General features: G+C 34.3%; 1 protein-coding gene across 1 annotated transcript in view; it reads right to left on the bottom strand.

Moving 5' to 3' along the window:
- Nucleotides 1-3,716: 3,716 nt before the first annotated feature.
- The window catches only part of LOC128225982 (growth hormone secretagogue receptor type 1-like), a 41,153-nt gene continuing 22,611 nt past the window's right edge, over nucleotides 3,717-22,258 (bottom strand). Inside the window, exon 2 of the mRNA XM_052935874.1 lies at nucleotides 3,717-4,986. Within this exon, the coding sequence (XP_052791834.1) occupies nucleotides 3,831-4,986 (1,156 nt within the window). The 3' untranslated portion in view covers nucleotides 3,717-3,830. The remainder of the gene's footprint in view (nucleotides 4,987-22,258) is intronic.

The following is a 22,258-nucleotide window of genomic DNA, read 5'->3' as shown; positions in this document are numbered from 1 at the left end:
GAGACACACAACGCCACAGAACAACACAAACATACACTTGACGAGACACACAACGCCACAAAACAACACAAACATACACTTGACGAGACACACAACGCCACAAAACAACACAAACATACACTAAGTGTAACTTTAAACATGTTCTTATTCATTCATAAAAGAAAGGTGTTGCGTGCCCTGTAGCAGAAATACTTGTGTGTGGCACCGAGACCAAATTATTACTAGAAGGGGATAACGCACAGACGTATTGCACTGTATGGCACATTCAAATAAAAATATAATCATAGATATTGTACTGGTAACAAGTTCACGGCTGTTCGCCCTGTATGCTTATCTAAACGATGGCCGACGAATAAACTGTCAACTTCGAACTCATGAGGTTTTTTCAACTGCTATTCCAGGAATTAGTGGGCTGTGGGCCCAATTTGTTTGCCTGTCTGAATTTTAATCAATCATGTGTTTGCCCACACGCTATCCAGTAAATTATCTATAACGTACTGAAATTTGATTACTTTAATCTTGAAAATTGTATAAAGTCTTAAAGGCCTAATTTCAGAATAATTAAACGAATGTAAATTGGTTAAGTGGGATTTTTTATCTAAACATTATCTAAAATTGCACTTGAAGTCGCGGAAGAACAGGACGTTTTGTAACAAACATGTATGGTTTTCTTTGTCAATAAAATATTAAAATATACATTGAACTTCAGAAGCATCTACTTTTAAAATTCTCGTCTACGCCCTCCCCCACCAACATATCCCTTGATAATTGGTTATTTAAGAAATCGACACGACTTGTTCGAAATGCTTTCAAACATTTCACGCACTCAAAAGTGGGCGGGTATTGATTGGCTATGAGCGAAATAGTACCCCCCCCACACACACGCTCTCAAAAGTGGGCGGGTATTGATTGGCTATGAGCGAAATAGTATCCCCCCCCCACACACACGCTCTCAAAAGTGGGCGGGTATTGATTGGCTATGAGCGAAATAGTACCCCCCCCCCCCACACACACGCTCTTAAAAGTGGGCGGGTATTGATTGGCTATGAGCGAAATAGTACCCCCCCCCCACACACACGCTCTTAAAAGTGGGCGGGTATTGATTGGCTATGAGCGAAATAGTATCCCCCCCCCCCCACACACACACGCTATTAAAACATATCTTTTATTGAATTACAAGAAATCCCGTTGAAGTCTTTTTCGTAAAGAGTAATTGTTTATTTGATTTGATAAGCAGTAAAGTTACATCAAATTTCATTTTTTTTCGATGATATTAATAGAACAGAAAGCATAGTTGACATTTACTTGATACTTCTTTGAAGTTATGAAAATAGAACTTCATCCCTTTGTACTTTAATGGCATAACAGTGGTCAATAGGGCTGCTTATTTTCTGAGTAGATAATCAAATCTGTTTTATTTAACTGCTAGGATATTAAATGTTAAAAGTACCCAAAAATTGTTGCATACGAATTTCAACTGTTAACGCATATTTCACTGCAATGGTATTAAATTATTTCTGCGTTTGTCCGGAAGATTTTTTAACACGAGATTAGTGGTGGGTCTATGCGGCGCTAGAGCCTATCTGTTAGGATAAATAAGATGATTAATCAAAACACCAAGGTACAAGACGAACATGAGGAATGTTTTCCGAATTCCATTGACACAATTAAATAATCGACTTATATATGCGTTTGTTCCACAAAAGAATAGTTCGATTATACATTGGAACTTAAAAGCTACCATAATCTTATTCACTGTCGCTACTTACAATTAGAAATTCCTTTTCCAAATTGAGCCAGCCTCATGAATTCTCAAGGTCGCGCTAAAGCGTTAGTGGTATATAAATGCACGGACATTTTAAAGGTCAACCAACGAGGCGATTTAGGAGATCGATGACGTTTTAGGTTGCATTTACAGTGTATATTGAGCATGACCTGACAAAAAAGTACAGAATCTTGCTTTGTGAAAGCACATTAGCACTCGTCTATTGTTTACTATTTTTGAAACTGTACTGGGTTCAGGTTACAAACCTGAACAGGATACAAATCCCGAACGCCTTTATTTATGGTGATTGATAACTCCGACAATGTAGATCAATTCAGAGGCATACCTAACTAACACGTGCGAAATTTCAGCTTGTTTTGTCGAGTGTTTTAAAAAAAGCCATTCAATGTTCTAATACGCTTAAGATCAAAATGTAGCACACGGGGAATGTCGTCACAGGGCACGTGCGCATCTTTGAGGCCTTGCAGTTACCTACATTTCTTATATTTAAAAATAAAAATCACGCTTTACATTTGCAAATTGCGTGATTTGAAAAACAGCGGCTACAATAAATAACTTGGCAGCAAAGTGTTTAATTTATATAGCATACGTATTAATCATAATTGTATGTACATGCATTTTCGCTAGGTTGACTTTTGAAGTTTTTGGTGTTTTATTTTGTATTCAATTTATCTTTTATCCAATTTAAACTTAAAGCACTCATCTGCTTCGTCATTTATGTTTTAGAAAACTCCAAAAACACATGTTTGGATGTGTGACCTTAGCCAGTACAATATATTACACATTATACGAGTCCGAACGAAATAATTAAAATGGTTATATACGAGGACACATGACTGTTCACGAAGTACTGCCCTTGATATTTTAACATTTAAAGAACATATTTGTATTAACTTTTTGACAATATCACGACTATCCTTGTAGTTATTGCTCGAATAGCCAACATCTTTCCTTTCTAGCTATGTACGGATTGTTGTTGGGAGATTATTATGATGACAGTATAATCTCGGAAGTATTTGTTGACAGCTTATGCGTTCTATACCGGGGATATTTAGAATAAAAAAGCAATGACATTCTATTCATAAATGGGGGATTTGCTCAGGCAGCTAACGTAAAACAGGTCAACGGCCCCGAGACGAGAGGTACACTGTCAACATGTAAACCATTTATTTGGTTCTTGAACATTGGCTCTCTTACAGAATGTTCCCAATTTGTTGAACCACACACTGTGATAGATTTTTACACTTAAACACACATTTTTCAGTCGCTTTTTTTTGATCAGATTCATTGAGTTTAACACAGCAATTAGTTAAGTATATTCTGATCATACACGTACCATAATTCAGAAATTGTATAACGCATAGACATTAAAATAGACACGATTTAGGAAAGATGCATTTGGAATAACAGAGCTAACAATTATTTGTTTGAACTAAACAACAACAAAACACACAACTGTTAATATAATAGAAAATATTACCCTTCGCACAATAATAAGCTTTTCTGTATGGCATAAAAGTAAACATAAAATTTTAAACCAATTATTGTGTCTCTCATTATCTGTATATAGATTATATTTTACAACCTTGCATTTCAACAATCAGTGTTAAGTACTTTGATCAAAATATAATCAAATGCGTTAAGGCTGCAAAGTCGTTCTGTGAAACGCTGCATTCAAATTAGGCTTCCTTAAACGGGGGGGGGGGGGGGGTTCTAGCTAGCGATAAATATGATTTATGCTAAGTAAAATGTAATATTACACGACGTTTATTTTTACGCGATAACCAATAAAAGAACATTCTTCACAATAACTAGTATTCCAGCCAGCGGAAAGCAATCATTGAATATTAAATACTATAATCATGTTTTAAACACCGAAATAATAAATTGTCTGTAGCTGTTCTTTCAAGCAATTTTCTTTTCACACACTATTTACAAATAAATAAATAAACATTTTTTATCGCTACAAAGGCAATGAAAATGAAATTTCAGTTACATGAACAACATGCTTATAAATCGTTTAAAGAACATGAAATCTTCCTTTTCAGATCATTGTGGTCTGTGTCTGATCATGTTTTCCATTTGTCGAAACCAATGTGTACTGTTCAGGATTCTTTGATGACTTTGAAAAACTTTGTCTCTGAACTCCGGGTCCTTTCCTACAGTTTTGAAAACACAAAAGCTTATGAACTTCCCCTCTGAAGTAAGATCCTGTTATATAATAAATAAAAATATAACACGCATAGTTGGAAAAACATATCTCCTCCACAACTTTCCGAATGGTAAAGTAGGATAGATATCTTTGCCACTTCGGATCCGAGGCCCATTCCTCAATACGTATTGTATGGTCCCCAGTTGGAATGACAGACTGCATGGTATATACAATTGTTGCAGGGAGAAGCGTGCAGATAAGATAGAAGGACACAGTCAGGAGAGTTAACGTTGATGTTTGGTGTGCGTTCCCTCGTCCATTGCTGTCTCTATGCATCCGGAGAGACGCGCGTTGAGTCAAGTGCCTTATTTCACGTATGACCAGTATATTGAACACTAGAACTGCCAGAGGGACGACTGCAAATATGAGCATTTCCGAGATCCATGTCCACACGACGTAAAAGGGTCGCACGCCGGGTCGAAAATAACATAGATCGCGCTCTTTGTTGTACGTCCAAATGTATGCCTGGACAGAACCAAGACATAATGAAAATATTGTTAACACGAACACGATCGCACAAGCTCGCTGGACTGTGCAATACTTTTCCTTCTTGAAAGGTAAACAGACGGCTATATATCGTTCTGTTGTGAAACCAAGAATGAGCAGCGGAGCAAGATACTGAGGTGTTATGTACAGGAAGTTAAATATTTCACATATTGTTGGTCTGTTTATCGTCTTCATATCCCATGCTAGATGTAACTCAATTAGCAGATGCAGCCAAATGAAAATGAAATGCACGACTGCAATTGATCCAATGTAAATCGCTGATGAATTTGACTCCCGCATTCTTCGAGAAAGCCATATCTTCATAGTAATGGGGTTTCCTATAGCGCCGATGATGTACCATACCGGTGTTACAATCCTGTCGATCATCATCGCCGTGGGCGCCGCTAAGCTGAGAGCATGAGCGGAGGAATATGGAGTTACTGCCCCTGGGGTGGGCAGGCTCGTGTTCAAAATACCAGAGATGTTCTCCATCGGCATCCTCCTGAAAATGAAAATAAATATATGTTAGTAAAGGCAAACACTGAGATACACAAATAAAATACAAATTCCCCTAAGGCACACTCAAATAATGTTCGTTTTAAAACTAGTTTTGCAATCTGTACTAGGTGTTTTCCAAGGTATTCACCTACGTTTGCTTTCATATGTTAATTAGATTGCCATTTATACCAGCAAATAAATCAGCATACAGATTGTGTTTTGTATGTACTTTTGCTACAGACCATTGCCTCAGTTATTTAGAAAGAATTTTAAATAATGTTCGCAAAAGTGTTAAGTAATAGAATGGCAAAATAAAGTCTTAGAAACAATGATAGGTTGTATTACATTATTAAGTTAATATGTGGCTGAAATTCCACCAGTGACTTTAATTGGTAAAACAATCCAGTCGCAATAAGAATATGGCAAGATCCTGAAATATTCATTCTTTTGAATGCCCCTGTGATTCGCAATTGTCACATTCGGCGTTGTAATGGATGGTATTCATACATTGTAATTCCCTTTTGTCCTAGTAGATAAGGGATCTATGGAAAAGATGCGGGCTTTAATGTCCCAATCCCTGTATGTTATAATCTATCAAAAATCTGAAAGATGCCCTTCTCATAATGACATATTCGATGTTGTTATGGGTGGTTTAACAAGATTATTCTGGGATGAATGAGAACCTCTATGGAATAAAACCCTTTCATAATTGTGAACACGTTTTGTCAGTTCAAAAACAGAAAGCCTAGTACAAGGTCCTGGTCCAAAAGAATGTCCGAAGTGAAAAGAATTGTGTTTGTTTTCTAAAGCAACGGAAGTAAACAGGGATAACACAATATATTTTTCTTCAAAGCTTTTTGCATATGCATGTATGAAAACCTTAAAAAGACATGTTATTGAATATAAGGTGAAAAATGTGTAATCATTTTTTTTGCTACACTTGGAGCAAATGAAAAATCCAAGGCACCACGCTTTTTTAATGATTTCTTTCTTTTTCTGGCACAAAATAGATATGGAAAAAGTGAAAGTGTACTTCCATTTTAAACAAGCCAGGCTGAATAAATTCCACTTCTGCCTTGTTTTTGAAACAAGCCATATCGAACTGCTCTGCAAAAGATGAATTATATAGTCTGGCTACAATTCCATTCGATGTCTATTTCGTTTACGATTAAACCCACCCTTATTTGAGAAATCGTGTTATTACAATCTGACAGAATGAAGGTTTGTGATGGACATTTCGTTTTCAAAAGCAATACCAGACTTTTACGTTCAAACAAATATTGAAAAGGACGCTTTCTTTTCTGTTCTTGAATAAACTTGGTTGAAAATTCAATCTCAAATGAAACTACATGACAAGGCAAATAACATCGAAGTCTAAGTCTAGTTTAGATTGGTGGAATTCAATTCCTATGACCAAGGAGTACAATACATGTATTAAAAATCATAACTCGGCACGGACTCAGTCGAACGCCAATGCATATCTCAATAAGGTACGGCATGGGTATGTCAGTAATAAGATTTAATAAAATCATAAGAGGTTAAATGGTCAACTCCCTCTATATTTCCCCAATATAAAATGATAAAGTAGGATTATGATTTTAGAAAATTACCCAAAATCAACATTAACTTGAAAATAATGTTAGTATGGATCAGAAACATATTAAGATATTATTTATAACACTCAAAAGATACAGACTGGCATTTGCAATGAAATGTGTTTTTGCATTAAATGTATTTTCATAATTCGAAAAGTGTATTTTTAATTCAAACTATACAATATCTGATAATGGGGATAGGCCTTTGAATAGCTTTTAAAGAGCAAAGGATTTATTCAGAGATTTTGTTATGTAAAAATTCGTTTAAGGAATTCAGATTTCATATTGCATTTTAACTTTGGAAAGACCTATCTAAGAAAGTTACAAATACCAAATTTTTAACGCATTACTCAACTGGACTCAAAGCACATTTCATTAAATCTAACTTGTCTCTGAATATATGGACAAACAAGCAATTTGACAAATATCATAACCTTGAATGACTTAATTAACACGATAACTCATTTAATTGAATCCCCATAAAATAAATTTATTAACAAGTAACATAAGTATTAAAAACGTATATTTAAAGTCGGTTGTAAATGGAATGATAAGTAAAATTAAATGATTTAAATAAGTTTATGTCAATTTTGTTTGTGCCGATGTGGCAATTTAGGGGAAATCGACCACTGCTAACCACATAATGCCAAACAATGACACTAAACTTTAAACTAATCGTTGATTAAGACACTTAATGCTGTGCTAAGATTAGATTATAATTCCTGACAAGAACAAACAATTGACAATTGTAAAGTGTTTTAAACAGTAACCGAAAATAGAAACGAAAAAAAACACGCACACATTATTTTTTATCTCATGAGAAGGTTATAAAATCCATTATAGCTGTGTGTTCTCTTTAGAATTACAATAACGTTCTGAAAGAAAGATCCTTGATCGCACAATATATATCAAGCGTTTGTGAGAACAGCCGTCTTGGTTTGAGTATAGCTGTTTATCGACAGGAACAAGTGCAACGCTGTCAACACCATATAGTAGCTTAATTGTTGTTCTCAAACCTCATCCTGTCCCATTGAATTATCCATAAGGACAAGAATATAAATAACTTTTATGAACACGAAGGACAGGGTGACTTCTCTTACAGCCACCAGACAGCTTGAGTGAAGAATAAATACATTCTAAAAGAAAGAAACAACACTCGCATTTGACAAACTCAAACAAAATAAACCTTGACGAAGAAAAGGAATATGCGGATGAATAACCTTCCAATGAAGAAAGCACACATTTTGCCAATTCAACTGTCCAAAGAATATTGAAAGCAACAGTCACATAGGACAAATTGATATATAATTTTATAAAGCTTACTGTCATAGTTTACTGAACAATAAAAAAACGTTGCAGTAGCCTTTGGCATGTAATTCCGTTCCAATAATGCCCTAGAAGTATGGTTATACGGAAATTCTATGTCAAGGTCAAACCTTGGCTTCAGCATGGGTCCCAGGGTAGAATAAAGGGTTTTATAAGCCAGAAACTCTCGTTTGTCAATAATGCCAAAATAATTGATCCCTCATGTCGCAATTTGCACAATTTCTCTGATCCTAAATCAAAGGATTTCTGGTAGGTGGTTATTTACCATTTGTAACTCATGTCATTGCTGAAAATAAGTAGGTATGTGGGGCACAACTGTCTATCTGCCAATGTGACAAAGATAAATAGCTCGGAGCAGTTAGAACCAAAACAGAACTCGAGAACTGTTTTCCGAATGCAGTTAATAAAAATAAATTAACCAAATTAAGACAAAATACTTAAATTAAAATGGCGATTTTTAATCTGCAATATACAATTTTGTTGTTAATTTGTTTTGTTTATTAATTTGATTTAATGTATACGCTAAGTAGGCAATGCAAACGTGTAAAGATTGCTTGTCAAAATCACCACCCGAAAAGTCAACCATGGTATTTCAAAAAGTGTTAACGCTTGTTGTTTTGGCATTATAGCGTAAGGAGGATGTGGCTTATTATTTTTACCGTTTTGTTAAATTTTGGGATAATGTGAAATTAAGATCGCCTTAAACTACCACTAGTTACAATTTGTAAGGAGGTAACCCTCACATGCATTGGTAAAGATATATTTTGTTATTTATGCCTGTTGCATTGTGAAACTGTATGTCTCTCGTTGAGCATCTGTCACCACTTAGTTTAACAGTACTGGATGATGGGCTTGTCCATGTAGTTTACATTGTATTTCAAATTAAACGAACCGGTCTGGACAGGTTCAAGCTAAGAAGCTATTATTTGTTAACTGAAATATATCCCTAAAATAATAATGAAGTTACAACGTGTTTATTTCTAGCTCTTTTAAAAAAGAAAAAACAACAACATACTTTTAAGGCTTTAAATAAAACAAGCAATGATAAACATCTATATTTGAAATGTCTAGGGGCAAATGAAGTTGCTAAACCTACATATATCTTGTAATGGCACTGGGTTAATATTGTCAAACGGTTGGTTGAAATAAGCACAACTTTATAATAACAACACTTTATTAAAAAATAAATTGCTAAGAAATACTGCCTTGTAAGTCCGAGATGTTGACGATGGACGACGGGTGAACTATATATTTGGGTGGCGCCATAGTCTTCAGAATCGTAGTGGAAAAAAACAACTTGTTGAAGATTTTCTTAGGTTGACACCGATAGTTTTAAATACCCTTTATATCGAAGTTGTCATATGCATTCATTATGTAGATCGTCTTCTGGCTTATGTTTATATGTTTTGTGTACATTTTTTTTTCGATACGTTCAACTTAAAACTTGGTTAGATCATATATCTTTATAGGATAAATAGCCAATACCCAACTGAATAAATTAAGACAGAATTGTTTATGCAAAAGAATGTACCTATTTAAATAAGCGGTGTGCTTCAAATTACAATTTATACCAATTATCTAGGCAGTAGGACATTCTGGAAGTTATGGCTATTTATTATAAAATACCCACTAGGGACTTCAAATTCTTGTTAACTGAATGGTTTAGTACTTAGTTCGAATCTTATGTTGTAAATGAAATTAATGAGTTGCATTCTGTAATTTAATTTCATCTAAAAAAGACGCAGAAGGAGGAAATACACAAAAAAACATAGCAATTGAACATGGTAGCTTGCTCTATGCGCTCGATATTAGTTTTGTTCAAAGAAAAAGACAAATGAAAATATTTTCAGACATAAACAAAAACACACAAAACTTAAAACATACTGAGATATAATGCATATATTAAAAACAAAATGAGACAATAAAATAAATACATACTTAACAAAAAAATGCACAAGTGAAATATTTTTTAAAGAATCCATGAAAGGCCCATGTATTTGTGCAACAATAAACACCTTCAACACATTCGAATTATTTACAATCAACGAATAGAGCTGGAAAACTTTTATACTTTGATGATATGTTCAAAACGTGATTTTATTATGCAATTTATCAACTGTAATTATTTGGGCCAATTTTCTCTCGTCTCAACCTTAATACTAAGAACTGCAAATCTTAGTTAAATTATGTAAAATTGAATTTGATGGAAACATATTATAAATAACAGGTCCTAATTTTTTAACACATTGTCTGTTACAAAATGTCTATACTACAGATAGTTTGTAACATTTTTGAGATGTCTGAGTCCTTAACTAACGCTCAAATCATAAGTGCAGATGAGCCATGATAATTTGGTAGGTTGATGCTCTTGCTCGTTATATTAACTCAAAATAATGTTTGTACCAACAGCACCTCAACATTGTTTCAACAATTGTGAGGTTGAGTTAACACCAACGGGTTAAATTCCCAATTAAGTTATAACGTATTTTTAATGACCGTGCCAAGGCGATTACCTCAGCATTTACCAAAGACGATATTTTGATAGTGTAATGTCTGTTGTCTTGAAGCTTTATGTATGTCTTGGTTGGCGGTATTTGTTGTGCCTTTATACTTGTGTGTTTAAACCCCCAGTACATTTACATTTTACAGACCGTTCCAAGGCGGTACCTTACAATCATTGATAACCACGCCTAGTTTTTATATAGTATATACGCACTATGTTGTTAGTGTAGTTTTGTGCTGTTGTTCCATGTTTCTTGTCTGTGATATTTTGTGGTTCTGTTATATGTCTTTGGGGTTTACCCTGTGTCATTAAACGGGGTTTATGTTTATTTTTGGCTACCGGGCTTGTTTCTGTAGTTTTTCATAAACAGAATCTTAGTTAAAGTGTGGGCTATTGGCTTGTCCCTGTAGTTTCCATTGTTTTATGTATGCGTATGTTTCTGTCCGACACAACTCAAAACTGAACGAGAATACACATTAGCACAAAATAAATTGTATGAATAAAATACACCAAGATAACTTTTTGTCTTTGAAACAATTTGCTTTACAAATAAAAGAGCCACATCGGCTCGAAACCTTTTCTTTTAATATCCTCTTATTTACTTACAGTATAACCTGACTAAATGCTCCATCGATATTCAACTATAAACAAACTAATATGATCTCATTATAAGTTAAGGGGCAACACTTTAGTTATTTCCTCATGATTTACTCTTTTAGAAAATCTTTGAATAAGGATCATGGAAATGAGGAATGACGTAGATATTTAAATTTTACCAGGTTTGAGGGAAACGGACCAAAGTAAAACACACACTTGGCGAAACATAAATACAATACCACACGACAACATAAATATATTGCATAAATATTAAAATGTTCAATAAAAAAAGCTTTTGCGATCCCCGTAGCAGAAAAACTTGTGTGTGACCGAGAGCAAATTGCCACAGAAGAGGACAAGGTACACACATAAACATTGAATAGCATATGGAAATTACAACATCGGGCTGGTAACGAGCTCATGAATGGTTGCCCTTTATGTCAATATTTACGACGGACGAGGAATAAACTATGAACTTCAAACATTTAGGGTTTTTTAAAAGCCATTCCAGGATGAGTTGGCCTATTGGGTTTGAATTGTCTGCCTGTCTGAATTTTAATTATGTATTTTCGCCAACACTCTACACAGGAACATCAAATTATCGGTAACGAACTGATATTTGATTACTTTTATTTTGAACATTGCATAAACGAATGTCTAAATGGCCTAGTTTCAGATAATTAAATATTTGTAAACAGGGGTTATTTATTTTTTATCTGTAAATTCAATTTAATCGAATAGTGCAGTTGAAGTCACGGAAAAGCAGGGCGTTTTGAAACAAACATGGTAGGCTTTCCAAGGAATTTGTCATCATATGGTAAGTATGAGACACGAAAAACAAATGGATTGATTTAATAAAGTATTAAAATATCAGACGATCAAAATTTAATTAATAGATAGATATAAAATGGTTGTTACTCATTTCCGCTCATTTCCAACAGATACGTTCTACAATACTAGTAATATAGAAATGGACTTTTACCTATTGAGTTGTCTTAATATGACCACTGTATTCGCTTAATGAATAATAAGAACATACGCAAGAACAATAATATTTTGTAATGTGCAATGGGAAGGTCATGAATACTTAACAAAACAGCAGCATATGGGTTAATATCATGCGATGCTTCCTACTTGTATTAAAGGAGATGGCAACCTTAATTAAACGTTGTTGTTATTGTTGTTGTTTTGAATGGAAATGTAAACTAACTGAATTCACAAGTCAAACAATTTCGGTAATCGACTAATATTTTACGGAGAAATGGAGATTTGGAAATCACTTGCAGGAGGCGGTCGTATAAAGTTATAATGAGACATGACCCCTCCAATACAATAAAATAGTGACCTTTATAAGTCAACATATCAGCATTATTTTCTTATCTATGGATTTCTCTGTGATAAAAACCCTTTCATATACATTAAAACAGCTGATAAGTTTGTTATTTGAGTTAAAACATTAATATTCAAACAAAAGGCGGAAAGCCACGTCTATTTTATGAATTATTACTATAACAATATTCAACACAATTAATTATTAATGGCATGTCTGGAGAATACCCATTTTAACATAAATTTCGTAAATACGTTTAAGTGGAATGTCTTCGCGCTTATGGAAATGATACAGTTTGCATTATGCTCTTGATAATATTCAACAAACACTGAAGCTCAGACACGGTAAACGTATCATGTTGACTATGTTCTGTTCATCAGTTTTTAGACTTTACCCAAGAAGTAATGAAAAGTCATCAAAGACTAGTAAAAGTAAGAAATGATTTCAAATTTCAATTAGCATAAAATGAGATGAAACTATTACAATATTGAATATCAAATTGAGATATGATATTGCCAGAAACATTATTGCATTAACCTGTATATTGTGGTCCAGTTATACCATCCGTTCAGTTATACCATCCGTTCAGTTACCATCCGTTCAGTTATACCATCCGTTCAGTTATACCATCCGTCCAGTTATACCATCCGTCCAGTTATACCATCCGTTCAGTTATACCATCCGTTCAGTTATACCATCCGTTCAGTGATACCATCCGTCCAGTTATACCATCCGTCCAGTTATACCATCCGTTCAGTTATACCTTCCGTCCAGTTATACCATCCGTCCAGTTATACCATCCGTTCAGTTATACCATCCGTTCAGTTATACCATCCGTTCAGTTATACCATCCGTTCAAGTTGTTGGTCAGAAAAAAAATAAGATTGCAGTAAATCAAGTACATTTTTTTTTGTTTTAAATATGTTACTAATAGTTTTCTGATCATTTGACATATAGATAATGCACAAAATGAATCCTTTGTAAAACAAAACCGTGCCCTTTGATGCCAACACAAATCAACTGATACAGCTTATATTTGAAACTAATTTACTCAGGTTTAAAAAACGTTTTGCAGACTTAAAGAAAAAAGAAGATAATGACCAACTGATAAATTTCAGAACTCGAACAAGTATCATAAACGAATTGCAACCTTCTGGAACGCGAGCAATGAACGCAAATGGCTTGATTCAGTGTTTAACGTTTGAACAGATGGCCATGTTTACTATATTCGTAGATTATACTTCGAAACAAGACTTAAGTTCAAACAAAAGTTTTAAAATTCGTTTCCTTTTTATTTAGACTTCAACTGGCCAACTGCTCTATACATATGCAATCTGTATTTATTATTATTAGTAGTAGTAGTAGAAGTAGTAGTAGTACTGTTAGTATTACATTAACTTTTTTTAGTAATTATCATTACAACTATTGTTAACTATTGTTATATAAAATTATTAATTCATTGTTATTATTTCGTCATCATCATCATCATCATCATCATCATCATCATCATCATCATCATCATCATCATCATCATCACCACCAACTTCATCATCACCATCATCATTATTGTTATATTTATTATTATTATTATTATTATTATTATTATTATTATTATTATTATTATTATATTATTATTATTATTATTATTATTATTATTATTATTATTATTATTATTATTATTATTATTATTATTTGATAAAGAAAATATGTAAAAGCCAACAAACCAATGTGAGCTTTTAATCCAAACACATTTACTGTTCAATTCCCAGATAAGCCCTCCGGCAGAAGCAATATCACTCCGGGAAATGAAGAAACAGAGATGGCACAGATTGGAGAGCGCCGCCTCTTAGAAACGAAACAATATATGATATTTAAGATATTGAAAACATTCTTAAGTACAGATCTGTCTTTTATATCTATTAAAACATTATACGTTTGATGTTAAACCGTTGGCCTAACGGTATAATGTCACGACCGATTTTACATTACATCAAAAACGTTGTTCCAGTTTTATGTAACAATAATACACGACAAGACAAACGTTCAAACATTTCCGTTTTACGATACAATAAAATCTGTGATTCACGAACGAGCCTATGTTACAGAGCACTTAATAACAAATAACTTATGCTATATGTTTCAAATATATTGCGTACTTTACGGAATATCTTGTTTGCTCAATACGATTCTTGGAAATCTTCACTTTCTAATATCGATAATGGGAGTTGTCAGGATATAATAGTTGCTGTCGTGACACTCCATGTAGTATGGCTTTGAATTTAAGTAAATCGTAGGCAAATCCGGTGTGTTTTTATTAAAAAAATGATGTCACCGTCTAAGCCTAAAACGGAGTTTTTACAATGAAAAAAGTCTATGAATATCATCGGTTATAATGGATGGGTTTCCATATCAAACATACACTTGAAAGGAAAATATATGATTCTGTAGTTTAAACGAAATAAAGGCAAAATATCCAGCGATAGCTTCATGTATATGGATTAATAGTTATATTTGACTTATTACCTATACATCAACAAATTCCCTGCATGTTATGCGACACACCTTTATATTTTATAAACCTCGTACTGTTCATGCCATTATGTTATATTCGATAAGCTATTATAAATAAATTTGCGAGCAATACATAACTCAAAATATACATGTCCGTATTCCACCTAGTGTCTCGTGAAATCCGAGTACGCAAAAACCCACTCGAGTCCGACCAAAACGTAGTCATTAAAACCTATAATTTTGCCACTCGACTATGTTACCAAAGATATATCACTTTTTAAAACATTTTTTCAGATATAATGACCACATTTCGTAGTAAAGACAGAAAGAGAGCAGACAGAAAAATAACTATGGAATCTTTGTTACTGTTCAGGTCAAAATTGATGTCAGTTTAAGCCGCTCCGTTGCCTATTAAGTACCCTTAAACAATTTTGATTTCTCCTAGTCCGGAACTGGATATAATGTAATATTATAAGTATCTTCAATGGCCTTGAGTGTAAGATAAGTTCATCCCAACTTGATTTTTCCGCAGAATACCATGCGCGAGGGTTAGGATGAACCTATCTTACACGAGCGGTCATGGCAGATGCTTTTTCTCCAAACTCAGATAAATAAACTATGGGATTATAAGAATTTTCAGCATGGCAAAATATTTACTTTAAATATCTGTGGTGTGAAAAACTTATCTCTATCAGCGAATTAAAACGCCCGGATGTAGGGGACTACTTTTTGCTGACCGTTGTCATCTTTGGTATGATATATCTCTATAGTTTCAACAATGTTACATAGAACATACCCATAACCAACGCATAGCCTCCATTTTATTAATTCCATAGATAAGAGAAGTAACTGTCGATAATGCGCTCTTATTGTTTTACAATTAATAGTCTGTAAAAGCTCAACAGTCTGCCACGCGTAATACGAAATTGTTCCTGAACGTAAAACTATGGTATTTTTAAGCATTGTCTTTATTCTATATAAGAACAGAAAGAAAAATGTGCAGCCAGACCGGGGCTCGAACCAATGTTTGCTCCATATTGCTCATTTTCAAGCTTTAATATTTTTCTTTTAATTAAGTAAGTGAAATGAATTTCGGGTATGCATTCAATTTCGGACTCTCAATAAATAAAACATGTCTGAATCTCAGCTGAAATGGAATCAAATAAAAGTGAAGAACAGTAACATTAAAAAAATTTTTTTTATCATATTTTAAAATAATTTTCTGTGGGATGGTATAAACTATTTTGAGTACAAAGCTGCGATTTGTATTGTTCTATTTTGCCCTTTTTACTTTCATGAATGTTTTAAGAAGCATTTTGTATACCTATATTCTTTCTTATATCAAGTTATGTCATCTCATTCTTTTTCTTTGACATTCTTTATTCTGCCCTTTTAAGAACCTGAAAAATACTTTGCGTCCATTACATGTCTAATGTTAAGAAGTAATTTTGGGCGTCGTGTTGTTACACTTATGGTGGACCTTTTTACGCCTAGTATGCTAGTCGCGAAGAATATGTTACGAGGGGGTGGCAGTATATATACGAAATGGAATATATACTGCCACCCCCTCGTAACATATTCTTCGCGTCCATTCCATTCACATGTAGTTTATTGCTCTCCTGTCGTAGCTCAAACTTGTCATGGCTAGCTTCTCCTTCTTCAATAGCAATACATACATATTCAAGTAAGTGTCAAAAGCGTTCAAGTAAATTCTGAATATCTTCCTATTCGCTGGAAACTCGTGAAAGGTAACCCAAAGCTCGTATCGGATAATTTAAGGAAACTCTGCAAGCCTCGTTTCCCTTGAATATCCTGCACTCCGGTTGAGTATATCTACCATGGATACCTACAATTCATTTAACCCCACTTTTGGCCATGACTCGGTCAACATACTTATTTCTTTCCATTTAATTATGCTCCCCAATAACAATATAATACCTATGTTAGTTTGTAATATAATAACTACAATAAGCCCCTTATCTTAAAATCATACAGGTATCTACAATAAGTGTAAATTTATTGGTAAACAGGCATGATTTTTATTCTAAATATTTTTGAAAATTGTAGATTCAAAATAGTTTTGTCCTGAATTTGTGCTGAATTTAGATTTTGAACATTTTTATGTTATTAAAACAAGAACAAATCGCTTAAACGTTTGAGTTTTTTGCTAATTGACAGCAATTACTGCAGTTCGAGGTGGTGCATTTATGAGCCTGGGTGGCAGTTTGTCTAGTCGTCGGCAACACGGCTCGTCCATTAGCTCCAGACGCAAGGTCACTGACTTACACTTGCTCGTGTGCAGCACTTAATATTTAATATGTCCCTACACTGATTATTGCGGAGACACACCATTAAAAGCGCAAGTAAACAAGAAAGACAAGACTAAAATAGTTCGCACGGCCATTGCTAAACATTTCTTGTAAGTAAAAACTGAACAATTCGCGAGGTAATTAATGTACTACTGAGCGTTTAAATACAGTTGGCATACCTTTTTATTTGAATGGGAGTTGTTATTAGAATATCGAGAATATGTGTGTCTTTTCATTAATGTTTTGATGGAAATGGCATTGTTGTTAATCAAGATTTTACAATAGTTATGGCAGCTCAGACTCATTACAGAAAGAAACAGACCATTGATTTTATAGCACTGCCCAGTTATTAAGGAAACATTCAATTGTTAAAGACTATTTAAAATGTGTTATGGGTGTTATTTAATTCTCTTTGACAAGTAAGAACATAGGAATAACTATATTGTAATATTGACATGTGTACTGTTAGTAATAGTAGCAAACTTTTCGACAGTTAATGTGTTTGCTTGAATACCAAGGACTTCTGCATTAGCCGTGGCCATATCACTCCATAACTGTTTCATAGTTTCTAAACTTTCTAAGTAAGCTTTCAATTGAGCTTGTATGTCAATAATCTTAAGTTTGTCCTTTATCCTACAGCCCAAGTAGTTGCACTAGTATATAGCTTGCAGAATGTAATTGCTTATTAGCACGCCAATAACCTTTTCTGACCCAATGACTGACGGAACAGTTTCAATCTCAAAGCGTCCTATTTACAAATTACATCTCATACATCGTCATTACTCAACCAATTTAATTATTGTGCATAGATTTGGAAAAGTTGTTAAAACGAATCGATTGCTGGCATATCCATCTAGACGTCCTAAGCGTTTGACAATCATGGCAATCTGAGAGAACAGAGCAATTATTTGCTTGTATTTTTCATAGACTAGAATTAGTCGCATGTATTAGTGTATTAGTATATTTCACATTTTCTGCATCAAAACGTTAGCGAACAAAACACGTCCAAAGAGGATATCTCCTAAAAGGAACCCAATAATGTCCGAGAACGACACCTGCGCGACGACACACCGCGTTGAACAGACCTTTTCGAAAAAAAGGTTCGCATGAATCATATGTCCTTTGCAGGAACGCTCTGTCGATCTACAGATCCGGGAAAATTCCTTAAACAGCAGCACTCTTCTAAGCACACTGTTTCGCAAACGTTTTTGGCCTTTTTTCTTTTACCCACTCATATAATTGTCAACAAAGTCTTCCCCGCCTAAAACGATTTAATTATAACTAGGGAGATAACTATAAAATGTCATCATCATCATCATCATCATCATCATCATCATCATCATCATCATCATCATCATCATACTCCTCCGCCTCCTCCTCCTCCTCCTTATCGTCGTCGTCGTCGTCGTCATCATCATCATCATCATCATCATCATCATCATCATCATCATCATCATCATCATCATCAACAAAAAAACAACAACAACAACATCATTTTTTTCACAGAAATCGGCTCGAGAGCGATAAGAAACGAGTATGAGGATGTAACTAAACTCAACGTGCACAGAACAGCATGGTCAATGTGTATACGTTTGTCTTTGACATCGGTTCAAAAAAGTAAATAAATAAAATAAAATACTCTTAAGACTTTCAAAAGCGGTCTTAAACACATTACACGACAATTGTTGTTATTTATGTTATGAGAAAATGAAAAGTCTCAAGTATAAAAGACAAAGGGATATAACGCTGTTATGATAAATATTGAGAACGCTATATTTCTTGCCCGCACCGGTCTTCGATATTTGTCTGTTGGTTGTTCCCTTGTTTCGAATTTAATATGTATGCAATTAAAACACGCCTGTTTGCCACATCTTATTACATTTTAATTTCTATATTATTTCTGTTTGTTGCTGCATTTTTAGAATCAAACAGACAAACAGAGTTGTTTCCTTTGACTTATAAACCTCGCCAAAATATTTCGGCCCATTTCCTCGGCTATCCCCGGTATACCCCCGGACCTGGGGGGGGGGGGGGCGTGGTAACAATTGACTGGTGCATTATTTACTCAGTTTCAATAAGTGGGCTGAACAATTTCATATATATATATACATACAGACACTGGCAGGCAGAATATTGGCTCTGTTGATAATGTATTTATTTTCCACAGTATCAATTTACATTTGTTGACTAAAACCAAGAAAGTTTATACATCGTTTGTTGATTTGACAAAAGGTTTTGATACCGTTACGCTCATAACATTTGGAATAAGGGGAAATATGTTAGATATAATTTGCCATGTAATAAGAAGATATTGAACTGTTCTTAGTTATAATTGACCGTAGTAGTTTTTGGGGTATTCCAAAGATATTCGTTATTTTTATTATAGTCTGATGGTGTTGTTTTAATTTATGAATACGAGGCAGGTGGGGGAGGATAGTACTAAAAGACGAATATTGTAACAGATAAAAGTTAATACTGTCGATAAGAAAGTAATGACATTTTTAAAAGGGGATGAAGATTGAGAAGATTTTAGTATAGTTGTCAAGAATAAGTAATAGTGCCAGCGTTTAGGCATCTAGGTATTGTTTGAACACCGACAAGGTATTTTTTAACCACTGTTGATTCATTGTCAGGATAAGCTCTTTAAGAAATGTTAAAACTTGAGACTTATTCATTTAAAATTGTAAACTATTGCAATTAAGCATTGGATATGCCTGTTTGATGAAAATAAAATAAATGGTCGTTATTAAATATGTTAGATGTTTATGTAAGATGTATATTTTCAGAAACAAACTATGTTTTTTATTGTCCTAATTCCAAATCATAGGTTCATTTAGTACAGATAGTTGTTAAAACAATATTTTTGTAAGTGTGTTTTGAAATGACGGAATCCTTAAGAAAGACCGGCTATGTAGCAATTATGTTCCGGTTATGTACCGATTATGTACCGGTTTTGTACCGGTTATGTACCGATTATGTACCGGTTATGTACCGGTTATGTGCCGATTATGTACCGATTATGTACCGGTTATTTACCGATAATGTACCGGTTATGTACCGATTATGTACCGGTTATGTACCAATTATGTACCGATTATGTACCGGTTATGTACCGGTTATGTACCGATTATGTACCGGTTATGTACCGGTTATGTACCGATTATGTACCGATTATGTACCGGTTATGTACCGATTATGTACCGGTTATGTACCGATAATGTACCGGTTATGTACCGGTTATGTACCGATTATGTACCGGTTATGTACCGATTATGTACCGGTTATGTACCGATTATGTACCGGTTATGTACCGATAATGTACCGGTTATGTACTATATTATGAACTAGAAGATGGGATCTCTCGACTTTTGGTGTAAAGAATAATACAATAATCCAGCACTAGACCAATATTTAGCCTCTATGATTTTGCCGACAGCACGTTAAAGATCTTCGTGAACTTTGCCCGAGCAATCTTCATAGAATGGGTTGACGTAGGGATATGATCGATGATTAGTTTGGCGTCTCGATTAGCATATAAACCAAACAGATATGGGTAACGTTACAGTATTAAGCTTATGGGAAAATTATGTTTCAGTCATTTCATTTCTTCCGATGTTGCTGACAAAGCCGCATGGGGATTCATGCAAGTCAATGTTGTTGCAACGATTGTAAAACAAACAATTAACCACGCGTCCATCCCTAGCATTCTCGAAATAAAGACGGGGTCCCATATGTCCAGTTTGACTACTGCACAAAGGTAAAGATTCGTATCAAGGGCACCTAGGTCGACAGGAACGTGTTTGGTTAATAACCTGTTTTCTCTTCTTATTTCTCAAAGTTCAAGCCATATTTTCCAAGGCGATTATCCGAACATTTATTACTAATTAAATGAACACTTCTTTCCTTAACGGTGGTTGTTGTTTATTAATTTCCCATCAAAATACGCATGCATTTGTTCGGTGCTTCTGTTCTGTCATTGGGCGCAATAATACGGGCGGGGAGTATTTACTATGGCACTTTATTTTTCAATGAATTCGTAGGAAAGTTATTGGCAACATGCAATCCAAGAAACCGCAGTAAAGCAGAATGAGCAACGCTAATTGAGTTATTTTAATGTAGATTTCAATTTCATGATTTTTTGGAACATTTAAAAAAAAAAAAACAACAAACAATGATGACGTTTTATTTTAGAATTTGGAAATGGCATTTGATGAATTTAAATCACAAAACATGAAATAAAGACATGACACAAGAACATGTTATAGAGCCCCCGGCAATGTCCAGAAGGAAGAGCTCAGTTCAACGCTAAGTCTTCTCGCGACCTCTGACTCTACTCCCGCGAAAATTCCAATTTCTAAACCCGTTACCCCACCCACTGCCCCTGTTTACTTGCTATGTAGTGTTTTCTTTTTATTGTTAATATTCCATAACTACAGTTGTATTTCGGTAGTGTAATACAAGTATTATACGTTGTTTTACATACTTGTAATTGAAAATATAGAAATTAAACCCATGAATAAGGAACGATTTTTTCAGCGCATTCATTGTTTTTATAGATTTATATTTACATTCACACTTCATTCCTTAACGATGGTTGTTGTTTATCAATTGCACTTTATTTCTGTATAAAGTGCAATGGCATTTCCCATCGATATCGCGTGCGTTTGTTCGATACTTCTGTCCTGCCATTGGGCGCAATAATCCCAAGGGGCGGGGCATATTTACTACGAAACTATTTTTTTCAATGAAATCGAAGTAAAAATATTGGCAACATGCACAACTGTAATCTGCAGTAAAGCAGTTAAAACAAAATAAGCAACGATAATTTGATTGATTTTTATGTAGATAATTTCATGATGGATGGAACAGTTGAAGAAACGTTTGTGTCTTTTTAAAAGGCTGTTAAATGTCACGAAAATGCAAAAACAGTTAGTTCAAAATAACCTCTATAACGGGTGCTTGTATGACGTCATGAGTGATGTCATTGAAAAAGTTTTACATTAAGCTCGATTCGGGCCGCAACATAACTCGGCAGCTGCATTTTGTTTCGCGCCATATTTTGCAGTGTTCATTCGTTTTGAAAGTGTTGTTTTTTTCGAAATTTG

Source organism: Mya arenaria, chromosome 3, assembly GCF_026914265.1.
Source record: "Mya arenaria isolate MELC-2E11 chromosome 3, ASM2691426v1".
NCBI classification, from domain to species: domain Eukaryota; kingdom Metazoa; phylum Mollusca; class Bivalvia; order Myida; family Myidae; genus Mya; species Mya arenaria.
Note: the sequence above shows the minus strand (reverse complement) of the source record. Positions and strands in the feature narration are given on the sequence as shown.